General features: G+C 46.8%; 1 protein-coding gene across 1 annotated transcript in view; it reads right to left on the bottom strand.

Annotated features, from left to right (window-relative positions):
• The window catches only part of PHGDH (phosphoglycerate dehydrogenase), a 175,411-nt gene that overhangs the window by 87,486 nt on the left and 71,914 nt on the right, over window positions 1–16,011 (bottom strand). Inside the window, exons 2-3 of the mRNA XM_078652629.1 lie at window positions 10,760–10,911; window positions 6,324–6,389 (exon numbers count right to left, since the gene is read on the bottom strand). Of these exons, the coding sequence (XP_078508755.1) occupies window positions 6,324–6,389; window positions 10,760–10,911 (218 nt within the window). The remainder of the gene's footprint in view (window positions 1–6,323; window positions 6,390–10,759; window positions 10,912–16,011) is intronic.

The following is a 16,011-nucleotide window of genomic DNA, read 5'->3' as shown; positions in this document are numbered from 1 at the left end:
ACTACTGCGATGCGTTATTTCTCAATATGGCTACAAACCTAGGTCTCGCTAGCAGGCACTGCAGAATGCCAACTGTCATGGTAGTGGGAGGATGGATCTACATTTTGCTTTGCCACTCAGATCCATCAGCGGCTTTGGTGGCTTTCAACTGAGGCTTGGATCTCCTTAAACTACTTTGCATAAAAGAGAAAGCCATCTAAGGTAAAGCACCTTATTTTTTTTTTAAGTGAAACGCATTATCCACAACCATGCTTATGCTTTTTGATTATGTAATAAGCTTCCCCTATTTGATCCGCAGCTAAAGAAAAAAAAAAAAAGATTGGGAGGTAAGACTTAAGTTCTGTCCCCTGCTCTTTGGAACACTCTTCCTCTTCTGGTACTCCACCTTACTTCATGTATTCCTCCCATGTAGCAAGAGTCAAAACATTGATTGTCTCCAGTTTAGAATATCGAGTGTACAGGACAATCGCAGGAACAGGTTTAGCTTTCAGATCACTTAACACTGAGAAACAATTTGGGGGTACAGGCATTCTGTAAAAGCTGAAAATATGCAAAATAAACATGAGTGTATCCACCGGTCAAGAAAACAGAAGAAAATTGGCCAGGGAGGCTATAGGGCGGACTCAAGGAAGGTAACTTGGAGACTGCTTATGGTAGACTGATCCTTGAAGTGATAGGTTTTAAGCTTATTTCACTTAATTTCAAGAGCGATGTGGTAACTTTTTTACTTTGCCTCTAGACACTAAAATACTTTCTCCAACTATTGCACTTTTACTAGCGTGAAACACTCTTACACACAAAACCTATACTGCAAGGTTGTTCAAGCATTGTCTAGACTAGCTCACGGGGCCCTTTCATGATAGGCTTTCACAAACCCACTCATGGTCCACTAAAATGCTCCAAAAAATATATATATAACACTTCATCCCGTCCTCTGGCACATACAGAGGCTGCCCAAGCAGGAAACATCCCTGTTAAGACTACTATACCTCCATCATAAAGGTCTACGCCAGTCCTCCCCTTAAGACATAGCATGCACGCGGCTAGAAATAAAGGGCACCTCATTAAATCCTTGGTACTGGGGATTACAAGCAAATGCCTTGAAGGGCTATACAAGTAGTAGTGGCCAAATGATTTTCCCTCCATCTATGTTGCTTGATGTTATTCCATTATTCAGTTTTTCTAGAAATGCAAAGGAGTTATAGTCTAAAACGGAAGCCACTAATATTAACCTACAAAATTAATTATAACATTGTCTGACTGATGTAGCTAAACTTTTTATACATTAGCAGCTGAACCTAACCAAGATTAGACTGGCGAGAATAAAACATGGTTGCTAGGCCAGGGAGGTTTAAAAATAAGGTTCATTATCCGGAAGCATGTAACAAGAATTATAGGGTAATAAAGCAGACAGTCCATGCTCTTCACCCCAGTAATGGCTGGCAAGGGGACTTCATAAAGACATTGTCCTCCAGGGTGATCGTGGATAAAAAAAAAAGTGTGTTTGGGTTTAAAAAGTCAAAAGAAACGAACTTTCTAGTGAGAATAACATAGTGCAAAAACAGCAGAAAGGGGTATGGTTAAACAAGAGTGGTCACTTTTAATTAACAGTAATGTGTGTGTACCAAAAACATATTTCAAGGTGAGAGGAGTACAAAAAAAAAACCTCAAAAAAAAAAAAAAGGAGGGGAGGAAAGCATTTCAAAATTATTGAATTCGTATAAGACCGAATGAGAACAGTAATACGATCTAAAAAATAAAGCATAACATATATGGCAAAGACTATATTTTAGGTGTTATAACCGCACAATTTACGCATGTCGAAAATAACCAACAACTACGCCTAATAATAGAGTACATAAAATGTGGATTAATGGCAAAAATCTAGTGAGCATGTAGTCCTCAAAATTAACAAAAAAAAAAATCAATAAAAATAATAGTAGGCATTTGCAGAAAGGGTTATCAGTACCACGTTTACAGTTTGGTCAACAGGGGACTTTCTAGCGTCCCAGAGTGCGCTTCATCAACATTGTTTAAATCAGTGGAATAGCAGCTGAAACATCATATGCTGGGTGCAGCGCGTCAATGCTTGTTCCACCGGATTACACAATGTTCATAACATTGTTTAATCAAGAGGGACATCAATTTCTAAACATAGCAAATACACTTCACTGCTGCGGGCTAGCACCATCTGCCATAACGTGGCTCAGTGCTACAGTATATCCCACCATTAAAAAAATGTTTTTTAAAAGGGAAGGGGACCATATGTTAAGCTTTCTGAATGCCAGCTGAGACAGAAAATAAACCCTAGTCCCTATGTGTATAAAAGTTGAATATATCATTCAGTTGTGTTGTATGAATGAGCAGTGATAAAGGATACATCCCCCCCAAGAAGTGCCCCCTAGGAGCGACGAGCGAGACGGATCTCATGGTCTTGGGTGGCAGACACGGTCGCTTTTTCTCTTCTATGTACGACAGATAGCCCGGTGAGTCGTGCCATCCATCTCAATCTAAGCCAGTCTTTTGTGATCAGCCAATGCAGCACGCTCCTTGGTTTCTCCGCAACAATCCTGGCGGCTTGATTCTGAACTATCTTCAAAGAACGCGAGGAGCCACCCAAAAAACTCCTATAAGAGACTGATCCAGCCCTCCTGCTCTATAGCTATTGTGGGATTGGTGTATACCCCCAAGACTTTAACCATGGCACCGGTCTGGATAGCAAGCTGCATTGTAATGGATGGGTAAAGAGTTCCACTGACAGAATTCCTGTGCCGGAGGGCACATAAGAAGCTGTTCTGGCTAGTTAGCATGTAGTAAATCCAGTTGCTCTTCATAAATATATCCCAAAGAGCAATATAAAATAAAAGAATCTGCTGAAACAATCAAATCAGCTGTAAAAGAGTGTTATTGCTCCAATTACAGTAGGGGTGGAAGAGTGCAAACAGGTTATGTTCTCTCCCTGCAGCCTCTCCAGAGAAGCAGGTGTAGTCCTGTGATGCCAAGCCATGGACGGTACAAAAGGGGGTGGTGATAGACGGAGCATCAGAACCAATCAAACACTCACACCCATATATGCAAATCCCTGGACCGGAAACAAGCTCCGAGGACTGGTTTCTGGCATTCCAGCCATCTTCAGCCCGGCTTGCTTGAATCCAGTGGCAAAGTGAGCATACCCTGCCACACATATGGCGGCCAAAGCGGTACAAAAGGGGGTGGTGATGGACAGAGCCAGGGAAGGAATGGCTTGGCAGTTCGGGCTGGACTGTTCCCATGAGGCACAGGGTGAGACTGATTTGCATATAGCCATGTCTGAACAGGGGTGGCAGAGTGGGCTAAAGAACGGTGATGGATTAAACCCAGATCTTTTGACTGGGTGTGAGTGTTTGATTGGTTCTGATGCTCCGTCCATCACCACCCCCTTTTGTACCGCTTTGGCCACCATATGTGTGGCAGGGTATGCTCAGACGTGAGTCCCTTGCTCACTTTGCCACTGGATTCAAGCAAGCCGGGCTAAACACGGCTGGAATGCCAGAAACCGGTCCTCGGAAGCTTGTTTCCGGTCCAGAGAAGGCATGGCTTGGCAGTTCGGGCTGGAGTGTTCCCATGAGGCACAGGGTCAGACTGATTTGCATATAGCCATGTCTGAACTGGGGTGGCAGAGTGGGCTAAAGAACGGTGATGGATCAAACCCAGATCTTTTGACTGGGTGTGAGTGTTTGATTGGTTCTGATGCTCCGTCCATCACCACCCCCTTTTGTACCGCTTTGGCCGCCATATGTGTGGCAGGGTATGCTCAGACGTGAGTCGCTTGCTCACTTTGCCACTGGATTCAAGCAAGCCGGGCTGAAGACGGCTGGAATGCCAGAAACCGGTCCTCGGAAGCTTGTTTCCGGTCCAGGGAAGGCATGGCTTGGCAGTTCGGGCTGGACTGTTCCCATGAGGCACAGGGTCAGACTGATTTGCATATAGCCAAGTCTGAACTGGGATGGCAGAGTGGGCTAAAGAACGGTGATGGATCAAACCCAGATCTTTTGACTGGGTGTGAGTGTTTGATTGGTTCCGATGCTCCGTCCATCACCACCCCCTTTTATGCCAAGCCATGGACACTGGACTGGAAGGATGGCCATTCTGTACATTCTCAGGCTGCGTGGTAAAGGTCGTCGATCCTGGCATGAGCACGACTCTCGTGTATTCCCAACAATGTCAATGGAGCAGTCAATACACATACAAGCCAAGTTAAAACACTCAGGTTTATTTCAAAGCATAGAGTACTTGTTATATGATGTCCACCTACCATACATAGACTCTTGTGTAGGTGTAAGCAGTGTGCCTTATTACCAGTGGCGGCTCCTCTGCTAAGGCGGAGGAGCATTGCCCCACTGCTCTTTCAGCAGTACAAAAAAAGACAAATAAAATCATAATAACACAACGCTATTATCATTTTCTTTTTCTGTGCGAGACTCAGAGCCAGGTCGGGCGGGGCTGAGCTCGCCAGAGCAGGGTGAGGAGTGGTTTGCACTCCCTAAGTGCGCATGATGGTTTGGCAGTCCCTCTTGGGCCGGCCAAATCATCAGACACACTTCGCATGTTCTCCACATGTCTATGTTGCACAGCCCGGTAGAGAACATGCCCAGGCTCTCAGGCAATGCCTAAGCTGCCAAACTGGCCGCTCAGACCAATCACGACGCTGCTGATGTAGCGTTTCGATTGGCTGGGAGAATCTGGGAGCCTAGGTGCTGCCAGTGCTGAGTGAGGACGGAGGAGAGGTGTGCAGCGGCGGCAAACATACTTTTATTTTATTTATTTTTTTGCCCTACCACCTCCGTTCCGACGCAGCCGCCACTGCTTATGACGTCTAAGAACTAAAACTGAATCACACGGTTAATCAGCGCGACATTGAACAAAATTATAGCATTAGGGAAATCAACTAGATAGTCTTATAAAGGCAGAAGAATCCAGTGGTAGGTATTACTGGTCACACAACGTGCTATCCTACATTTGGGTAGCAACTACTCCAAATACCAAATAATCAGTACGGACACATTCAAGTTAAGCGATGGGGTGCTCAACAACCATGTGTCCCCCAATCCACTATCCTCAGTTATCAGTAACAAAAAGTTGAAAGAAGGTGCTCAAATTATTGAAGCCAATTCTTAAATTTATTCACGTTCGACACACCCTTCTTGTTGATATGCTTTTCGCCCTTTGGTAGGTGTGTCGGGGCTTTCCATGTAGTAATTTATGGGTGGGCATAACTCGAGTCATTTGCTGTAGCATAATTATGTAAAATGACAGCAAAAATACGTGAGATTAGGCAGAATTATATGAGGAGCATAACTCTACATTTAGCGATACTTTCTTAGTGCAAAATGCACCCTCACGTCCAAAATGGACCGAGAATGCTTTTTGACGAAAAAAATAGCACTACATGCATGAGAAGAACAGCAGCAGCCACTCGCACTCTGTTCCTGTGCTCTGGGGGAAAACATTGTTGCCTGAAATTACACAAAATTACATGAAAAGGGAATTTTCAGTAATTTAGCTGTCCAATAGTAACTCAAAATTACTCCGGTGTGATTCAAATTTCACCCATGATTCTGTTTAAAAACTAACACGCTGTGCCGCTTTGTTGGTAAGATAGGCATAGCAAACCGCAACAATAAAGACAGAATTTTGGCAACTCTCTCCGCTCAACTTTCAGATAGTGATACTGATAATTAAATATATTGGATGCAGGGACACATTGATTTTGTGAGGGCCTGCTCTTACCTTATAAGCATTTTTTCTGATAACTGTGGCCAGCCCCAGAGAAGACGGCACTCCATACAACCGCAGAACTATATTAAATGTTTAAGGCATTGTATGTAGCCATAGCATCCGGTTTGTCCACAAATAAATTCACGTTGAACTTAAAGCCTACTGATGCACTTCAAAGTTAACAACTGGGGCAACAACTGCTGACATACACCAGCAGCACGGATGGCATGCACCAGACATCATGGCACACAAGCACAGTGGCATATACACTCTCGACCCGCTTCCTTTGCTGCAGGCATGTTTCGCTTTCTCCACTCGAATATTTAGCATGACCGCAGATGACACGTGTTCATACGAAACCAGCAGCCAACCTCACACTTTTTAGAGACAGCCCAGGGCAGAGTGCTGATTGATAGGTGTCATCAGAAAACTCTTCAGACATCAGCCTGCGATGAAAACCTCTGGTTGGTATGGAAAGACACCACGACCTGCCAACAGCACCATGAGGCCATATGTAAATGTTAACATCAAAACATAAAAATAAATGAACAGTGAGAGGGACAGACCTGGACAGACAGAGGACCATGGCGCAAGTCAGCTCGGCCGCGCTGATGCTGTTCCCGGAGGGAGTGCTGGGAAAAGAGAAAAACAATAGAGAATCTCAGAACACCCACAAATACAGAACTTGGTGCAATCTGAGAGTAACAACTGAGTAGAGGCCTTAGAGTTGGCTGCCCACTCTAGCTTTCCCGCTCTCCCCTCCTCGTGAAGAAACACACTCTGGAGTGACCAGATATCTAAGCCTGCAACAGTAACGTCATGCCTGGTCACTAGTTTTGGAGGCTAGTGGTGTGTCTGCAGGCCCTCTTCCAGAGGCTGGTGCTCAAGAGCAAGGTTCTCCAAAGTCGGTCCTGGAGGGCCAGATCCATGTCAGAGTTTCAAATGAACTACGTTCCTCTAAATGGGGATATGCTAAAAAATCTGGCACGGATCCGGGCCCCAGGACAGACTTTGGAGAACCCTGGGCCAGACAAACCAAAGGATCGATGCATGCATGGCTGGATTGGCCGCCTGGGATATTTGGGAGGCAAAATCCAGTAGCCAAGGGCCTGTGCACTAGCAGGGCAAGCCCTCTGCTAATCACCTAGAACAGAACAATAATGTTGCATGACACTCAGACGGATGTATGACATTACAACGCATGCTTTTACCACGCATGCCTTTACAACGCGGTTTTTACAACGCATGCCTTTACAACGCATAGTGCTTTGGGGCGCTGGATAGTGAATAGTTTAATTTACTATTCAAACTCCAGTCCCCGTGGATAGTAGGGAAGGTGTTGGATAGTAAATTAAACCTATTCCCTATCCTAGAGCGCCCCCCAGCGCAATGCGTTGTAATGGTTTGCGTTGTAAAAGTTGCGTCGTAAAGGCACTGCGTGGTAAAAGTTGCGTTGTAAAGGATGTTTCCCCACTCAGACCATCTGGTCAGACTCCATTGACCGCCAGAGGTTTCTGCTCCAATTTTCATTCCTCTCCTTTGTTGGTCTCAGACGTCCATATTTCTGCTCTCTTTAGACTTCGCATATTTACTGTTATCATCATCTCCCAATATAATTACATAACGATCCACTGCGATTAACTTACTTTCTCATCTCGCTTATGTACTTTCCAAAAAGTAGTTCAGGATCTCCCATAGACTTCCCCTTTGTTTTATGCTCTTTTATTCCGTTTGTACAGTTCCAGTTTCAATGCGGTTTCCATATTTAAAATACAATACAGGTAGTAAAAAATCTGGGGGTTCGTTTAGACCATGACCTTACCCTTTTCCATCATGCCAGCATCACGGCAGGGTCCTGCTTCCACATCATTAGCCTCCTGCGGAAGGTGTTCCCCCTTCTACCTGATAACACACGGAAGACCCTGGTCCAGGCCCTCGTTCTGAGTCGCCTGGACTACTGCAATGGCCTATTCCTAGCAGCCAATGAAGGAGTGCTCAATAAACTGCAGGTGGTGCAGAACACCGCGGCACGGCTGGTAACTAATACCCCCCCCAGAACGCCGTCCCTCCCCCTCCTCAAGGCCCTTCACTGGCTTCCCATCCGGAAACAGGTGGAATTCAAGATCTGCTGTGTGATACACAAGAGTCTTCACAATCTGGGACCCCACTACTTGGCAGATAAATTTGTGTACCACCGTCCACCCCGCAATCTTAGGTCCAGTAACCAACTGTTACTTCAGGTTCCCAGACATTACAAGACCAGACAGGGAGGCCGCGCCCTCTCCATCATGGCCCACGTCTATGGAACAACCTCCCCCTCTCCCTTAGAGAATGCTCGAGTCACTCAGCTTTCAGGAAATGCCTAAAGACAGTACTGTTCTAGGTGGAGCTTGCCCGACCTGTTTACCTCACAGCTCCGCGCGGAGATACACCTTCGGGTGTGATGCCGGCGCGTTACAAGCCCATAAATAAATAAATAAAATAAATACATGCATTAACTGGCAGACAGCAATAACTGTGTGTTAGGCATGACCAGAGAGGCGGCTCATTCGAACAACTGGTATTTATTGGGGTCTGGCCTTAGAAGCAGCTGGTTACAGATACTAGCATCCTTGTGAGACCACACGCTGACAGAAGGCCAGGGTAGTAAGGATGAAAGCCCTTTGGGCTCATGGTGAGACCCCCTTCTCCCATCCAGATGTAACTGCTGCACATAACTGGATCTCTTATGCCACCACTACTCCCATAACTGGTTGATGGAGGGCAAGGAAGAAAAGTCAAGAGGTTGGCAGCGAAGGTAACAACTAAGAGAAAGGCCCTTGTCGTTTGTGCAACGTGAAATTGAGGCAATTGCACTGCATGGCCGTATAAGGATTGAGGCTTCCTCATACCTGTATTACTTTACAGCTCTTGATTACCTCCTTCTGGTTTAATGGTACCAACATTTGCAGTTTACTATATGTAGGACAAGTGTCGCCCCGCCCTTCTGCTGGCTTTTAACCTAGTTCACAAGGCTAAGTTCAATCGAACGTCCTCACACACACACACACACACACACACACACACACACACACACACGCGCACACACACAACCACACACACACACACACACAATCCATTCTCACGCTACCAAGCGAGCTCATCTTCCACTTTTCCAGCAAAGAACCTACACTTTTAGAGACAGACCCATGAAATAGGACACACCTGTGTGTGTAGGACCCACATCCACTCACAAGAGCACCTCACCCGAGTTAAACAGAAAAGGAAACACCCAGCATATGGATGTTGCTGGTCTTTTACATGCTAGGTACACAGTACAAGATGTGCTAGTTTTAAGAAATGTAGTTTATTCTCTTATTTAAGGATCTCAAGAGTAGTGGTACTGGTTTTGTGGTCACTTGCAAGCAGCAGTGCCACAAGCAGCACCAGCACTAGCAGCAGCATCAGTACCTGTGACTGCTGAACTCAAGTTCAATCAGAATGCCTGCATGTTCCAAAATGTAAGAGTCTGCTCTTGCTCACTGGTGAGAATTTGTTCTCAGAAAAAGATCCTTTAAGCCAGTGGGGACAATACATTATGTTAACATTACTTTGCAGACCTAGCTGGTGGAGCCAATGGACAATACAAGGGCACCCAGAGCAGGCACTGCCAAAGCAGCAATCTGGAGAACGAGAATCAGAAGGTGGGAAAGGAAGGCCGGAGAGGAGCTGAAGCTTTTGGACTTTAACCAGTAGCTGCCATACTAGCTACGACCGCAAATTGTCCATTATGGTGTTTCTTCATAGCACAGACAGCGATGCCATACTTTCAACGTCACGAATGGGAAAGACAATCGCAAGTAAAAATGAGGGTTATTATAACAGCAAGGATCAAGCAGCTTGCTCCCGGGAAGGTCGGCCACAATCATGGCCAGGAGAGCACCAAATGTGGTGCTAGCCATGTGACCACGATGAACACCATTAAGAAGGAACAACACTGCTTCACAAAGGCCATTGGTGGGTGAGTCAAATGGTGCTGGGCTAACCTGCTGCCTGCCCCGCATAACCCAGAAAAAGCCTGCCATGCCCTCAACAACAGGAAGCATTTGGTGTCCTATCACAGACTATCAAAGAATACCGGCAAGAGTGTTTGCTCTCCAGTCCTGTGTAGACTTACATTGGGAGTACCAAGTAAACTACAGACTGTACACAGTAAAGGCGGCTTACATGAAAAGCAGCTCTGTCCAGCAGTGGCTGCATTACTCCTGCTGCCTTGGGATGCTACTCAGTGCCTGCCTTGAAGGACAGCAGGAACTGAGGAAACAACCTAATTAAACAGACACACTTCCAATTCCCCACCACACTTGAAAGAAGACCGAGAATGGAAATTAGATTTGGGGGAGTCCTGCCGGCTTCTGTAGCGTTCTGGAGATAACGGTGTCTTAAACAACCGGGCAGGCCTTTTATATGAAAGACTTGGATAAGCTAATACTGATTGTTCAAAGTTTATAGACAAAAAGCCAGACATTGACCATATTTAGATCCTTCTAAAAGCCAAAGGTTAGGGTGGTTGTAATTTAACCTACTGGAATTTTCAACCGATAACAAACAGAAGCTTTGGAATTCATGTTAAGGTGGAAAAAGTGAAACCTTTCCAGTACCAGGATCCATTTTCCCAAAAAAAGGCATATTTCATCTCCTACGTGGTAATTGGAAAACTCTGCAAACGGTGGGTACATAAAGTGGTCCTTAAGTCTTCAGAGGGGAAAAGAAAACAGAGCTTAGCTCAGATAAAACGGACTCACCCCGGACAGTGAGTATTATCATTCGGGATTATTCGTGGAGGCAGAAAGGTTGCAAGTCACCTGCTGTAAGTTCACTTCGAAACAGCTGAGATCTGATGGAGTAAGCTTGTGCACCTTGAGCCCATTGTGGTTATGGAATGACTATCTGCCCCTACCACGTTTACCTGTTGCCCCAACCTCGTTTGAAAGCCACCCACTGCCAACAACTAAGTGCTTACTTCATAACTATGACACCCTTCCTGGTTGCTGCTTCAACGTCCACATTGTCGACTCCGGTGCCAGCCCTGCCGACCAACTTCAGACGTTTTCCTGCAGCCAGAACCTCAGCAGTTACTTTGGTGGCCGAGCGGACAATAAGGCCGTCATAGTCCTGCAGGGGGAGGATAAAGCAGAGGTTAGACTTGGGAAGTGAATAAGATGGAAACATTGCGCAACATGACAAGGGCAGCCTCATGGACAGCAAACCTGGGTCTCTAGGAAGACTTTCCATGGGTTTGACAAAAACGCTTCAGAAGAGTTACATACATAGTAGAGAGGTACCCTCAGTAGAGTCATGATCCCTGGAGAAGCCTATCAGACAGCTGCCTGTTGGTAATGAATTGAAGAAAGGGTGAGCAACCCAATATACCCTTGCGGGCTTGGGCAAATGATACATTTAAGAAAAATGGGCCAGCAAGGGACTTTATTCAGTTTGTTAATAGCAGCAAATAGGGGATTCTAATTGATTAAGAACCCACACTACTAAACATTAGTGGCTGAGAATGAAACAAGAAGATAATGTTACCACACTAACAGAGTAAATGAATACAATAACCAGGTTTTTTAGTCAAAAAGATTATTATTTTCTTGAAGACAAAGAAATATACATTTAATTTAACAGGGTACAAAAAAATGCATTTCAAATATACAAGGGGTATTTCATACACTCCTATAATACATAAGAAAGAAGGTCCAAACTGCTGAAATAAAGCAACACAATGACTTCAGCTCCAAGATTAAATGAAAATCAATCGTGGTTGATGACTAACGTGCAGAATTGGACTCAAAAGTCGTCGTTTCGGTCTTTGCGAGATGGTAATGAAAGCCGCTGTCAGTGTCCTGGCTTCTAAAACTGCACCTCAGAAAATCTTGACCTACAACAATCGTAGCAGATGATACACCCCCGCCATTTCCTCCCAAACACATTGTGCAGAGAACTGGATGGGTAGAGTTCAAAACTAGGGTGTGTGTTACAGCCCAACCACAGACCACAGTTCACTACAAGCAACATTACCTTTTCAAATGAGAATTTAGTCTATTAAGGGAAGGTCTATAACAAGCCCCCTCCTTGCTCCCCCTCCCATTACTCAGCTTACCCAGTCGTTTGCTCTATCAGCCACATGCATTTATTGGCACTACCGGATTGTCATACGCGCTACTGCAGGAGAAAAGGCACTAAAAACATAGGTGAACAACCAGGGTTTAAGTTGCATGAAGAAAGTAGCTTAGAGAGTTGTGTGAAAAGGTTTTGAAGAGCCTTGTTTAAGTACTGTAGGTCCTCGAGCCTGAACCAATGACCTACAGCGCTGTGAAAGCAAACACATTTGATGGACGTATACATTTTCCCTATATAGTGAAAATGACTTTCTTTATTTATTCAATGTCAAATATTAGATTTCTGTTCCAATATCTAACAAATGTTAATATTTAGGTATCAGTAAAAGGCGCGTTGGCAGATGTGGGTACAAACCTTCTATTTAAGCAGAAGGGACATGTTTTCTGTCTTTTTCGCATATGGTTACGGAGTACATTCAGACCTCCTACAGGATTCCCTAAAGCTCCCACTCTTATGAGACAAAGAGAAGGAGGATTTGGGGGGCAACCGACCACAGGGAGGTCTACCCCCAGTGGCCGTGCGTCCATTGGGGGAGCGGGGGCATTGCCCCACTAGCCACATCGCCCCTACATTCGTTATAGCAAGCAAATGAAGCAATTCTCTCCACTCTTGCACTGCTGGGACAAGCGCGCGCGGCAATCGGCCGCTGAAGGGGGCCGGGCTGCGCCAGCACTCAACGCGGTTTGAGTGACAGTCAGACTCTCACTGACAGCGACGCGTAGTGCGCATGTTCGGGTTTAGGCTGGTCATTTTTATGACCAGCCCGTACATGCGCACTGTCAGCCACTACTATACCTTCAGGAGTGAGAGGGAGGGAGGGGGGGAACCCGAGAGGCCGTCGCAGCCCCCGGTCTCCTAGTGCCCTAGCCAATCCTGAAAGTGAGACACCGGCCGCGCAGTCTGAAGTTGTTCCTAATCCGGACCGGCCCAGACCTGTTCCTGCTCCGGAGTATGGACCGGCCTAGGAACTAGACGCAGAGGCGGTGCGGGACTGGTATCGGGATAAGGAAGGAAAGTTTTTTATGTTACCCCCCCCTGAGAATTGCAAGCCATGACTGTCTGCCCCCAAGTAGAATGGGAGGGTGGCGCAGTCCAGAACTTCCATTTTGTTTTGGGCTGCACTCATAGTCTAATTACAGTCCAAGGTATAAAGTGGGGGTTATTTGGGCGCTCTGCCACCATTTTATATTAAGGTGATGTGGTGACAGGGAGAGTTGTGGCAATTTTCAGTTTGTGGCAATTGTTAGTACATATGCTCTTACCTGGCATGATTATGCCTGATGCAGCGTAAAAGTTAGCAGAGGCAATGCTGGTCCTTACGGAGGCTGGGTGCCTTGATCTAGTGGTAGGCGGTGAGGCAATGGCGAGTGCGGCCCGCCCAGCTTGTTGGGAATCCGCCTGGGTTGCAGCGGCCATTTTGGCTTGCTTTCCGACACGTAAGTGGGGTCTGGTGGCATCCTCCGCAGAAAGGGTTAGTGCCTAGGGTCACTGTGTCCAGGAGAGTGGCCCCTCATGGAGCAGGGTGGAGAGGGGCGCCCTCAGTGGGGCTGGGTTGGGCCGTTATGCCCGAGCACCCCAGCGGCCCCTGGGTCTAGTTCGAGGATGGGGAATGTACCCGGGGGGGGGGAAGGGAGGGCCTGGGCCTCGGAGTGGAAGTGGCTGCCAGGACCACACCACAGGGCATTCAGGAGCAGTCTGCAGCTGCCCCTTTGCTTGTCCTGTGCGTTTACAGGGCAGCCGCTAATTAGCTGTTTTGGAAGCGGACAATGTCTACTGAGCTGCTTGTGGAAGGACAAGGTGCATGCCTGGTGGGGAAGCAGGTGGTGTCCAATGAGCTGCAAAAGATAGCCATGAGGGAGCAGAAGCACGTGGAACAGGATGGGGGCGGGGCCTAATAAAGACACATTCGTTGGCCAGGTCGAAGTGCTATTGATGAAGGGAATCCGCCGGCGGTGTATATGGAGGAGCTCGCTTCCCTGGGACTACAACATCACAGTACATAAGCAGGAGTGGGGGCTGACTGCTCTGTTTTAGTGCATCAATGGAGCAGTGCAAGGGAAAAGGAAGATGGCGCTAGTTAAATTTAGGGCCATATGTAGGGATCTAGTGCAAAAGGCTTATAATCTGGTTAAACTCGAAAGGCTGGAATACTGGATGAGTTCCTACCATCATCCGGAGGAGGCGAGGGCACTACGGGACGGTTTTCATTGGGGTTTTTAACTGGGATACGAGTCCCCCCAGGTTCAGAGGTGGGCAGACAATCTTCGGACCGCAAAGGAACACAAAAAGACAGTGCAGAAAAACCTGGAGAATGAGGTTTCGGAAGGCAGTATGGCGGGTCCCTTTGATGACAGATCTATGGAGGCTTTGATTGTATCAGCAATCATGGTGGTCCCTAAAAAGGTTGGTTTCTCTTAATCCAGCATTTATCGTGGCCAGAAAAAGGGAATCAGTGAATGATTTCAGTACAGAGGTGGCCTCAGTGTCAAATTCCTTGGTGGACGTGGCCATATCACTGGCGGTGATGGCAGGCCTGGGAGCGTGAATGGCAAAGTGTGACGTAAAATGTGACGTAAAATCGGCTTTTTGGCTGCTCCACAGTGCATCTTGACGATTTTCAACTACTGGGCATACATTTTGAAAGGCAGTGGTATGTGGATAAGGTGCTGCCGATAGGATTCTCAATCTTGTGTGCATTGTTGGAATGATTCAGCTAGTTTTTTGCAGTGGTTATTCACATGGCATACAGAACGTCACATGCTGACACTATCTGGATGATTTCTTTTTGGCGGGCTCACTGTGGCACTGGATTCAAGCTATCCTGGCTGATGAGGGGTGAAACTCCGAAACTAGTCCTAGGATGCTTGTTTCCGGTCCAGGGAGGACCTGGCTTGGCAGCTCAGGCCGGACTGTTCCCATGAGGCACAGGGTCAAGACGGATTTGCATATGGCCAGGTCTAAACTGGGGTGGCATAGTGAGCAAAAGAATGATGGAGTTAACTCAGATCTCTTGACTGGGAGAGAATGTTTTGATTTGTTCTGAATTCCGCCCATTAATTGTGTTGCTTTTGCATTCTTTTTGGTGGGAGCACCTGGCTCGGTGGACTGCCAGGGACTACTTGTAAGATTCTAAGAGCTCAAGGTCGACATAGGGGTTCCTTTGGCACCAGAGAAAACTGTGGGCCTGGGAACAGTGTTGACCTTTTTGGACATTAAGATAGAGTCACAACAGATGGAGAGAAGATTGTCACAAGACATAAAGGAGACAATGCTAGCGTTGTGGACTTGCATCCTGGCGAGGAACAAGGTGAAAGTGAGGGCGTTTTAGGTGTTGCTGGGTCATCAAATATTTTGCATGCAGGGTTGTCTGGGCAGGGAGAACATTTTGCAGGAGGCTGGGTCTATCGCTCTCAGGTTTCTCGCTGCCACACCATCATGTAAGGCTGTCAGTAGGGGGTCAAGGAATTTCTTTGAATGTGTTTTATTTTCCTGTGGTCTTTCAACGGGATTCCTTTAGCACAGGGGGATGACATGGACTGTGATATGCAGACATTCTTATACGTAGCGATGGTTTGGGTATGTATTGGCAGGGCAGATGGTGTGCGGGACCATGGCCGGCACAGTGGAAAGGTGGGGGCAGGACCATTGCATTCTTGGAATTGTCCCCTCTGGTGGTGGCAATTTCCTTTTGGCTAGCAGAGCTGGTACAAGGTAGGGTGCTGTTCCTGGTTGACAACATGTCAGTGGTGCAGGTTGTGAGCCAACAGTCGGCCAGGGATGCACAGGTTTTGAAGTTGATGCTGGTTTTTGTGTTGGAGTGCTTGCGGTACAACATTTCTTTCCGGGTGCAGCATGTACCTGGGTGAACAATGACATTGTGGATATTTGTCTAGTTCACAGTGGGGAAGAAGCTGTGGTCGATCGGAATAGCAGGATGGTAATCCTACCTTGTGCCTTGCCCAGCTTCTCTCCGCTATTTGCTCTGCTCCCGCCCACTTTCCGGTCCACTGTGGTGCTACCGTTTGAGTGGAGGGAGCGAGCGTGAGCAGGCATTCATCCTCTTCCGGTTTGGTGAGAGCAAGGAGGAGGACACGG

The sequence above is a fragment of the Lissotriton helveticus genome, chromosome 7, assembly GCF_964261635.1.
Source record: "Lissotriton helveticus chromosome 7, aLisHel1.1, whole genome shotgun sequence".
NCBI lineage: Eukaryota > Metazoa > Chordata > Amphibia > Caudata > Salamandridae > Lissotriton > Lissotriton helveticus.
This window is presented reverse-complemented; position numbering and strand designations above follow the sequence as displayed.